The sequence below is a fragment of the Filicampus tigris genome, chromosome 8 (genome assembly GCF_054856515.1).
Source record: "Filicampus tigris isolate MCC_2025a chromosome 8, RoL_Ftig_1.0, whole genome shotgun sequence".
Taxonomy (NCBI): Eukaryota; Metazoa; Chordata; class Actinopteri; order Syngnathiformes; family Syngnathidae; genus Filicampus; species Filicampus tigris.
In genome coordinates, this window is record NC_141224.1 from 11,549,441 (window position 1) to 11,560,600 (window position 11,160).

The 11,160-nt window shown below is 38.0% G+C and overlaps 1 protein-coding gene and 1 long non-coding RNA gene across 2 annotated transcripts; one reads left to right on the plus strand and one right to left on the minus strand.

Annotated features, from left to right (window-relative positions):
• Positions 1-84: 84 nt before the first annotated feature.
• On the plus strand, positions 85-10,859 carry gpr20 (G protein-coupled receptor 20). Its single transcript, XM_086037721.1, has 8 exons — positions 85-821; positions 2,570-2,688; positions 5,823-6,079; positions 6,159-6,425; positions 7,622-7,866; positions 8,793-8,877; positions 8,956-9,081; positions 10,284-10,859. The coding sequence occupies exons 3-8, from the start codon at positions 5,876-5,878 to the stop codon at positions 10,461-10,463; spliced, it is 1,107 nt and encodes a 368-aa protein (XP_085893847.1). The 5' UTR covers positions 85-821; positions 2,570-2,688; positions 5,823-5,875; the 3' UTR covers positions 10,464-10,859.
• On the minus strand, positions 9,211-10,836 carry LOC147143694 (uncharacterized). The gene is made up of 2 exons (XR_015087816.1): positions 10,572-10,836; positions 9,211-10,504 (listed from the first exon to the last, which is right to left on the minus strand). It is a non-coding gene; the product is annotated as an uncharacterized LOC147143694 (long non-coding RNA).
• Positions 10,860-11,160: the final 301 nt, after the last annotated feature.

An 11,160-nucleotide genomic window follows, 5' to 3' on the forward strand; every position in this document is an offset into this window, starting at 1 on the left:
GGTTAATCGAAGATCTGTGCAAATTTGAAAGGTGAGGTGACAGCAGACTGCATACATCGTAGTCAGCCCAAGATTGCTCTAACTGGAAATTAGAAATACAGTATTTCTACAAAGAATGTGCTGCACTGTAATAAAGAGTGGGGTTATTTAGAAAAAAAAAATTTTATTTTATGCACAATGAAAATTTATATAGAGGAGAACAGTTTTTGGTGCATGAAATCCTTTCCCAAACATCTGAGCATTCCATCAAACTTGGAAAGAAAAATGTCAACATGATCCAAAAGGAGACAAGTGAAGGACAGACACCTCCATACATCGGTCTCTCATCCCTGACAAATGTATCACGTCATGCATCATGAGAACAGAGGGAGCGACGGAAAAGGTGCAGAAACTTTGCAGTCTGTCGTCCATCATCTGCTTATTCCTGACGTGAACAGTCTTTCAGTTCTCCTTGCTTGACACACACTCTGGAACGTCATTGTTGACCCTCACACCCCCACACAAATCACGTCATACTCTGATCTACCTGTCATTTCTGTGTTACACATTCAAATGCAGACTAACCCCTCACTCAGTATTTGAATCCACTTGCTTCTGCTAACTTTTTGGGGGACACGTCGCCCTTCTTCTTTTCTGTCTCCCTTGTCCTGCGTCGTTTCTCAGTAACAGGTTGATCCATGGCCCCTTGTCCAGACATCCGTTATTCCGGATGTTTCCGAGGAACGTTGCCAAGCTGTGAATGATGATGATCCTCTCGACAGGAAACCAGCAGACACAAAGCTGTCTCAGTCTGTCACATGGGATGTAGCAGAGGCCTGGGGGTGAGGTATAAAAAGACTTTAGACACTATGTACTGTATTTGTAAATCAATACATGTTAGCCATTTAAAGGCACATATATGCATGACTAGTATATGACACTTAAGTTGATGTGAACTGTCTATTTGTCCAATACAATACATCATTATTTATATAGTGCTTTCACATCTCTAATCAATTCATATTATTGCCATCAATTTCCAAAAAGTTAAAAAATGTCAAAAGTACCTGCAATTTTGCAACTCGAATAATGTGAGTAATGATGCTGTGCTCCAGGGCATTTGTGTGCGTCCATCCAGCTATCTGTTTTCTATTATCCTCACTTGGGTCACAGCTTATCCCAGCTGTCTTTAGGCGAGAAGTTGTGTATGCCCTGCAATAGTCACCAGCCAATCACAGGGCACCAGAGATGGGCATTCCGTCCCAGGGACGGAACAGTCCGTCTGTCCATTCCGGACGGACGCACATTTTGGGAACGGAGGACTAGAATTTTTTTTTTATTATTTATTTATTTTAAAGGACGGACTAAGCAGGGGCCAGAAGTGGGTTTTTGCCCCTCCCTGTAGTCGTCCTTAACCAGGTGAAGTACCGACTGAAGTGTTGTGTTGGGTTATTTTAAAAAGAAAGACCACTGTTCTCTCCTGCGTTACCACGGAGCCGTCTTTAACTGCCAGCAACAACACTATAGAGTCCTTTTTTTTTTTCTTTTTCATGTACGTTCCCTGCAGTAACAATGTACTCACAGGCGTAGCCTGCCCTCTAATGGTTCAACATATGTAATACCATTACATTACAGGACGCCTATTTCACTAAAGACTGACAGAAACACGCCCTGCCTGTCTTGCGTGTGTACCCCAGGAGAAGGTACGAATGGAGCGTAGTAAAAAAGTGGATAGCAATTTTGTTTTAACTAACTGTAAACATTTAGTACATACCTTATCCCTTTGCATGCAAAGTATTTCCTTGTCTGGGACATCTCTAGAGCGTAAAAATCGCTCCGAACGGTCATTCATGCTCATGCCACCGCCGCCATGCACTTAAACCTACGAACTCTTTCGTTCTCCTCCTAAAATAGCAGTGCATTATTTTGCAATACTTATTATCTATTGTGATTTTTTTTTTATTTCTTGCTATGGTGTGAAAATATTTTGATTGACATTGACTGCAAAAATCAAACGTTCTTTACTGAAGACAGATTGTTATAGACTTTGCATTCAGATCAATTGTATATTTATTCTGGGTATGTGGAAATGACAAGAAAATCTCAGGTAGCAAATTTTTCACCTAGATTTGGGGTGGCCAGGGAGTCACCCACCCCTGGCCATAGGAAGGCTTGAGCCCAGATTTGAACCCCCAACCTCAGAACTACGTGGCAAAAGTGCTAACCCTAATGCCACCATTTGCCCAATTGTACACATGACGTGATATTAGCGTACAGTTCACATGGGCATGCGTGTCTCAACAAAATGTAAACAGATACTCAGACTTCCTGTCTGAGGACCAAACACAGGGGATATTTAGAGTGAGTGAAAGGGAGGGAGGGATGTAGGAATATATTGAAGGGGGAGGTGGGATGTTAAGAGGGATGTTAATAGGTGGAGAAAGACAAACTAGAGACACTGAAATCGAGGATGGCACACAATAGAAGGATTTGGTGAATTCAAAGTGGAAACAATGTATGGAGCAACAGCAGTTAGGAAGTTACAGGGACACAAGATGATAATGATGACATTTCGTCTAAATTTGTGTAGGGCAAGGTGAGCAGAGACAATGAATGCAAAGCCCTGCTTGGAAAACGTCACTGAATCAAGGATTTGAACCCACCTTGTGGACTGAGTCTGCTGCCGGGCCAATTGTGTTTTCTCTCGAGGTATGTTTATAGAAGATATTATCTATTCTTGTATAATAGCTTTACACCTAATCTGTGTTGCCACAAGCATCAGGAAAAGATGCTTGCACTGAGAATTATTAACTACCATTCACTTTGTGTTTACTGCTTTTAATATTACAGTATAATCCTCATTTTGAGAAACAATGTTTACTTGTTACTTGAGTTACAGTACATAAATGCACACCGTTCAGGAAAATCTACAGGGTTCTATTCCCATCCACCCATTTTGTTTCCTCAACAAGTGGATTTTTCCTGCAATCAGAACAGTTAATAGACTTAAATCAAAGTTAGTGCCAAGAAAAAAATGTGTCAATTGCCCTAAGGGGCTCTCTAAGATGCAATAATATGATGCTAGACAGCGTGAGATCTTTGTTCTATCACTCTCTTGCTATAGTCCTCTTAGCCTCACACACACACACAAACACACACGTATGAGCTTATAGAGACTCCCACGCTGCTGGAATTTATTTGTGATGTGCCTCTGAGCCCTCTGGACTCTTCTCCGTGTCTCTTTGCAGCTATTGCATCACCACTGTATTTGATGTATTTTATACAGCAACATGCTGACAGTATGCATTGATGTATTGGTTGGAAGTATGCGCTAAATAAATGTAGAGTCCATTAGGAGGCCACACAAGCATGATTCCAAAAAAATGGGAATACTCAGCGAGTGTGTCTTATGGTTAAACTGGCAATGTTTATACTATATTTTCATGATTTAACATGGGAAATAAAAGCTCCTATTATCAATTACAATCAAACCTCCAAACTCTCTCACAGTCTGTTCTGTGATTCTGGTTGACTTCGAAGTTGACTATATTTTAAGCCGATTTCCCCCATTTAATGTAAAATGAATTTATTTGTCCCAGCCACAAACTGGCCATTTTAACACCGTAATTAAAGGTTTAATCAAGGTTTTATGTAACATTCTAACATCCTCCTTTAGTGACGACATCTCAAACATAACAAACATCATAAAGTAAAGACACAGAATAAGAATAAACAGACTTGTGGAGTTAAACCTATAGATGCTCACTGAAATTGAGAATTAAGTAGTCATTAAAGACCCATTTACACCAAGCATTTTTTTTCTCCCGTGGAAAATATTGTAGATCTTTACAAATACTGGGGCTGGAATATCTGCTTAGAGTGGCTTGTTTGTGCTGTGCAATAGGTAAAGGTCACTAAGATGTATGTTCTTGCGCTCTGAACATTGTTTCTCTTGTTAGTTTTTACAATGAAAAGGTACAACCCAGTAAAGGTGAAACATTTCAAATTAGACAATAAATGAATGTTATGGGACACCATTTTTTTCTTTCATTTATCGCAAAGACAAGTCACATTATTCAGATCTCACAAAGTGCAACGTGATTATCATCAAGTCTGAATAAAACCCATAGTTCTGACAATACATAATGATACACATGTGTATAAACAGAATAAAAAAAGTGGCCCTTACAAAATCAGCTGAACTTGAATATGTAGTTTCCTTTTATTTTTCAGAGATTCTGAAATAGAATATTACTGTCGAATACGATGTCATAACTTAGTTGACACTATATTGTTGACATTTAATAATAATTTTTCGAAATGACTTTTTACCAACTGTGAAAATCTCCATCCCCATCAAACACAGTCATTTGCTCCCTCCGACTGTCTTTGACTGTTGAAGAGATGAGCTCATATCTAAATGTTTCTCTTGATGAGAACAACTACAAATGAATAATCTGTATTTATATTCCCTTTGCGCTGTGGCAATAAATAACATTATAAATAGATAGCAGAAATAAACTGAAGATGTGCTTCAATTTATTTACTTATTGTAACCATGCCAACAGCAACAGCCACACTGAAGTCGAGGGCTGAGATTGTGCCAGACAAAGTATGGACATATTTATGTTTCAATGTATGTTTAATCAGGCATTGTGCAGATTATTGTAAAACACACACATTATCTTGTTTACTGTAAATGTGGTCAGAATATTTTAAATGGCCCTCCCTATGATGCAATACTGTCCTCAAGATATGAATGGTTACAGATGACTACATCTCTTATAACATATCCCACTGGACATCTTGATTGTTTGATTAATCCTGATATGCAATTCAATGAAAGCCCAACCATTGTAAAACTGCTCCAACAATTGGAATAAAATAATACAGATATCCATCCATTCATTGTTTTCTGCACCGCTTATCCGCTTAACTTATTCCATCTGACCTCGAGTAGAAGGCAGACTACATGCTGGAATTGATCGCAGCAAGCAGGGTTATAATAGTTTGTGATTTTTCATTTTAGTACGTTTTTATTTTGTTTTCACTTTTTTTTAAAAAATAAGTTAGTTTTAATTAGTTTTTAGAATGGAGTTGTTTCTATATTTTTTAAATCCTTCATTTTAGTTTAGTTTTTATTAGTTTCAGTATTAGTTTTAGTTTTTTTCTTAATATATGGAGTATTGAAGTGCAAGATTAACAAAAAGTTGCAAGCATTGTGTAATCAAGTAAACTAAAATTCCCTAATGACTGTTTGATCTTTTTAGGCCTTTTTCTGTGGCCGAACAGATTCAGATTTCAAGATGTATTGTCGTTGTCACAGGAGCATCAACACTCTTTGATGTAAAGTGTAACGGGCATAAACCACAAAACTCCTGAAGTAACCCCATGTAAACATCCAGCCAGTTATGACATGAATTCGTCATTATGATAACAATCAAAGCAGCAGCATCAGAGGGTGTATCAAAAATAAAATGCCGGGCAATGAAGATGGTCATGAAGATGGTGTCAACAGTAATAGCGAAATAAATAGATTTGAAATCAACCCCAAAAACACCTCGTTTTTATTTTATTCATAAATGAAGCCCCTCCCCTCCATTTTGATTTTACTTAATTTAACTTACTTAACTGTAATAACTTTGGTCACAAGTCAGTCATAGGGCACATTTAGAGACAGACAACAATTCACTCTCACATTCACAATATGTCTACAGCACAATAATGTTTTGACATTATTACATTCATCCAAAATGAATGTATGAAAACTGTTTACACGCTGTCTGCATGTATTTTTTAACCAATGCACGTGATTTGCACTATGCTCTTGTCGTCATCGTCAGGCGCTTACCACCATCAGCAACCTTAATCATCATCATCATCATCCGTGCCCGTCATGATGACCGTGAGCGCAAACACCACAGCATCCTGGACTATTACCAACACTTCCCTTTTCAGCCACACAGATGTGTCCAGTGTCAGCAACACAAGTGGCATGGAAGCATACCTTCAAAAATTAGCTCATTTGGACGAGGGACTTTACAATGACTTTTACGGACTTTGGATTGCGCTCATGGTCATAAACTCCCTCATTTTCCTGGTATGCAAATCCTGTTTTTGAACGGAATGTTTAGCATATTTGCTCACTCTCATGTTGACCAGCCCGCTTCCGATTTCAGGTGGGCATGGTGCTCAACACGATGGCTCTGTATGTCTTCTGTTACCGCACCAAGCAAAAGAGCACCTCAGTGATCTACACCATCAATCTGGCTGTGACTGACCTGCTGGTCAATCTCTCTCTGCCAACACGCATCCTGCTTTACTACAGTGGAGGAGCTTGTCTCACCTGCTCCTATTTACACATCTTCAGCTACTTTGTCAACATGTATTGCAGCATCCTGTTCCTCACCTGCATATGTGTGGACCGCTACTTTGCCATAGTGCAGGTGAGTCTGGCGGCCACAGTGGTACTTGGGGAAGCATCCTCTTAACCCTCTGACCCATTAGATATTTGATACAAAATTACAATTCTTTTAAAAAGAAGCCTTTATTGATCCTTCTGAAAGAAAATGGTTTTTCTTTTCAAAAATCTATTTGCATGCAAGACTTTCTATTTGTATCATATTTGATAGAACTGGTCACAATAATCAAATGTTCTCTTTTGTAAACAACCAAAAAGTACAATAATATCGAACACAATCATGTCTAACATATTTATAATTCGGAATTCCTAACATAAAAAATAAAAAATCAAGCACAGTATTTTTTTTTTTTACATTACACACGGCATGTTTTTCACTTTTGATGTATAGTTCAGTTGTATTTAACCTTTAAGTATGGTTTTCATTTCACTTTAATGTGCAATATTATTATATTCGAATCATTTAAGTAAGGTATTTCCATTTCCCTTTATATAAAAGTGCATTGTTAATGTGCACACCGTACATCTTACAGCAACTTAGTGAGCTTACAATATCACTGTCAACATTTTTTTTACTAAATTTCTTTAATCAGAGATGTAAGTAAACTCTTGTAGATTATTTTTTTTGCTGATTTTGAATCTAGCCTCGTTTTTTTCTTTAGCACATCAAGTTTGAATAACAATAATAATAATAATAACAATAATAATAATAATATCTAATAATAATAATAATAATAATAATAATAATATGTATTACAGTAATATATTTTGTAATACTTATGAATTAAGGGTTAGGCTCAGCAACAGGTGGAATTTGTGTCGGACACATTTTAGCTATAAATTACAACCCATGGTAAAATCCGTATTGCGCAAGCTTTGATATGTCAAACTTAAAAACTATAAATGAAAATATCTCAAAAACGTGATGTGCGAGAAAAAAAAAAAGTTTTAAATCAGCACCAAAAATATATTTAGGGACACAAAAAGCCATCTCTGATTAAAATTTGCTGTTGAGCAGTGTAATGAATATACTGTTTAAGAAAAAAATCTCTGCCTTGTTTTTTATTATAGATGGATGATACAGGTTACGCATTTTTTAGGTAATACTTGGTGTTAACAGTTTTAGAATTACTGATTTAGAGGCCTTAAAAAATCTCCTATGATTTATTTGATTTTATGATGTTGCTTGCTCAATAAAAACACATTTTCTTGTCCTTACAGGTTGAAGCATCCCGTCGGTGGCGCAACTCCGGCGTGGCCAAATGTGTGTGTGTGTCTGTGTGGCTGTTCGCCATTGTGGTCACCTACTCCTTCCTGTCTACGGCCTTCCAACATACAGGCTGCTGCCTCTCCAAACTTCTCTTCCTCACCCTCACCGAGTTCTTTCTACCCCTCGTCGTCATTGTTGTGTTCACCCTGCGGATTGTATGGGCGCTTGCTGATCATCGCCTGATGCAACAAAGCAGGTACAACTAGCAGATGTGATCATAAATTAATGTTTTTCTTTTTAAATTGGATTCTGTTTTTATTAAGTGTCAGCATGTTTTTTGTACATTTGCATCCTTTCTTCATTTCATTAAAAAAATCGGATGCAGAGAATTTAGGCCTGCAAAATTTTAAAACAATGCTGTAAAACACATGCCAGGCCAGTAGATGGTGATGCCACTTTGTAAGGAGACACTACACATGTGGCTCCACAGTGACTGAATAATTACACAATTTTTAATCATTTTCAATTCAGAATTGTGTAAGTAGGCAACCAGAATGTTGCTGTAATGTAATGTATAAAAATATGTTAAAACAGGATTTAGTTTTGGAACAAATATGCAGGACACATCAGATTTCTGAAGCATTTTTATTCTGCAATTCAATCATATTATTGCGTTGAGGAGCCATCTCTACAGTTTTGTACAGGATAGATCAACTATGCCAGTATTCAGGTGTCATTGTCAGGTTGACCGCATTAAAGTCTGGGTTGACAAAAGGTGTCAGAAGTGGGTTCTGGGTTTCAATCTGTATTCCTCTCACATTCCCAAAACATGCATTTAAGGTTAACTGGGAAGCATCCTTTTAACAGTGCTCTTAATCTAGTGTTAATTGCCAACACGTTTGTCTACATGCATATGGCTGGCCACTGACCAGTCCAGGCAGGGAGTAACCCGCCTCGCACCCAAAGTTAGCTGGGATAGCCTCCCGCTGACCTGTGACCCAAATAAGGCCATGTGCCATCAAAAATGGTCAATCTGGTCAATACTGCATTGCTGTTGCCTACATCAAGATGAAGCTTACTATGTAATAAGATATTCCAATCCATGTAACATACAAAGCAAACTCAACAGCAAAGTGAGAGGAAATGTGCAAGAGTAAATTGTGTCCTTGTTTATCTATGCAGGAAGAGACGGAGGAGAGCAGTCCAGCTGCTGACCACAGTGCTGATCATATTCACTGTCTGCTTCACACCATTCCACGTACGACAGGTGGGTGAGAGGAGCTGGCATCCTTTTATCAATTGCAACTGTCAAGCAGTGATATTGCATTGCTTATCTGCCTCGTAGGTGGTGGTGTATTTCTACCCTGATATGCCTCACCACGCGATCGTCTATCATTTGACCGTCACACTCAGCAGTCTGAATAGCTGCATGGATCCTGTGGTCTACTGCTTTGTGACTAACAACTTCCAGGTAGTTTGTTTGTTCATTGTACAATTCTGTACTATGGAATCCAACTAAGTTGAAAAACACTAACATTTTGTAAAAAAAAAAAAAAACATATATATATATATATATATATATATATATATACGAATATAATAGAATAGAATAATTCTTTATTGTCTGTTGAGGTGGAAAATTGTCAGGAGACACAGCACTTTAATACAAATATTGACATCCATATTGCCTTTAACAGACACGTTAAAAATGGAAATACAATAACTTAATAGGAATAATAGTAAAGGTAAAATAAGATTTTGTAAAGTAAGTAAATAATCTATATGGATCAGTTCATGCCATAAGTGTGGATTAGTCACGTTGTTGAATTCAGGATCGGGATGGCATTTGGTATGACTAAAAAAAACAAAACAGTACTTCAAAACATTTGAGGGTTTGAGAGTTTGAGAGGGTAAGTAAACATAAAGACTGAAACAATGTGGTTGCACAACTGTGCACACCCTCTTGTAGCCGGGATGTGGCTCTGCTCCATGTTAATGTGAGTCAGCACACACCCGCCACCTTTGTAAGTGCCTCTGATTAACCTCAAATACTGTAATGTTCAGTTGTTTTAGTAGGCCATTCCTGCCTTTTTTTGCCTTCTAGCAGAAACCTGCAGGTTTTATGCTAACATTGACTGCTATTTCTACTGTTCATAATCGTGGCCAATCAGTGACAGAGTTTATGAATATGTTAACTCCCTGGGCTGTCCTCTCATTTGTGCTCTAGACTAGAAGATTTAAGCATATATAGACACTCCCTACCGCACACTGGTAGCACTGCCAGGCTCACTATCTCTGCCCTGTTCTACTTCCTACTTGTTGTGTTTCTTCCTCACAGGAGGTGGCACTGCATTTCCTTCAAACTTTTATGTACTATGATACAAATTATATCCTGTATTGATTTTGATTTTTTTTTTTGTTTTTTCTCCGTCCTCTTTTCCGTCTATCCTGACAAACCTTTTGCTGTTCAACTGCATTCCCAATAAATATCGTAACACTGTACAAATAATCACAAATAGTGGTGCACACAAACCTGTCCCAGCACAAAAAGGCTTTCTGATCCACCATTTTGCAACACAGTGAAGCTGAACAGGACAGGTTAAAAAAAAAAAAAAAATTAAGCACTCTTTAGTGAGTCATTCAGTCATAATAGACTGTCACCTTCCTGTACAGGCAACTATGAGGAATCTTTTCCGGCGTGCAGAACAAAGCAGTGGTGATATCATCAGCATGCAACACAGCTCCAAGGGCTCAGGAGAAGAGGCCGCCGCCGCCGTACCTAATAATGTGATCATGATGAGCACGATTCCCCCATCACCACAGAAAGTCACTCAAAGGATACATAAATTGTAAATCACTTGAGGAATTTGCAGCATCAACGGTGGGACGGCCACCTATTGGACATCAATGAACAGCATGAATACAACAAATACAATTCATCACGGGTTGATGAAGACTCACTTCTTGGCTGGCATTTTACATTCCAGAAAGAAGCAAAGCGGTGAAGACTTGAATGGTCACAAATCAAATGATGCCATTAAGAATTTTTAATGGAAGGGTTGAAGAGGGATGAAAATCCAAAATTAAAAAAACGGACCACCCCGGTTTGGAGGAATATATGAATATTTGTATGGCTTGGATTACCTCAGCAGAGTTAAAGACAACGTCAAGGAACGATGACCCCCTTTGCACAGCAGAGGGCAGCACTGCTGGGAGAGAAATTCTGAAAAGCTTTTAATGTATTGTACATTGCGCAGCACTTTAATAAACGACCTGTCATAAACACCACAAGTCAATGCAGCATCATAAAGTACATTAATGTAGGCTTTCTTTTCGTTTGTTTCTTTTTTCTTTCTTCTTTTGTTCAAACAAAATTCACCTCATACCCATATCAGACTTTCTGGGCTTCTATGAGAAGCCAGAAATTAAATTAATGAAGCAAACATTTATACAAACTCAAACAATCTCCCGCAAAATACATCCATATTTAACAGTTATAACACTTCTAAATATAGCAATTAAAAATACACCCTTATTCAGAAGTTATAGC

Coding starts and splice junctions, on each gene's coding strand:
- gpr20 (XM_086037721.1), top strand. CDS start 5,876: ATGATGACCGTGAGCGCAAACACCACAGCATCCTGGACTATTACCAAC. Junction 6,080..6,158: donor TAAACTCCCTCATTTTCCTG/GTATGCAAATCC, acceptor TTCCGATTTCAG/GTGGGCATGGTGCTCAACAC. Junction 7,867..8,792: donor CGCCTGATGCAACAAAGCAG/GTACAACTAGCA, acceptor TTATCTATGCAG/GAAGAGACGGAGGAGAGCAG.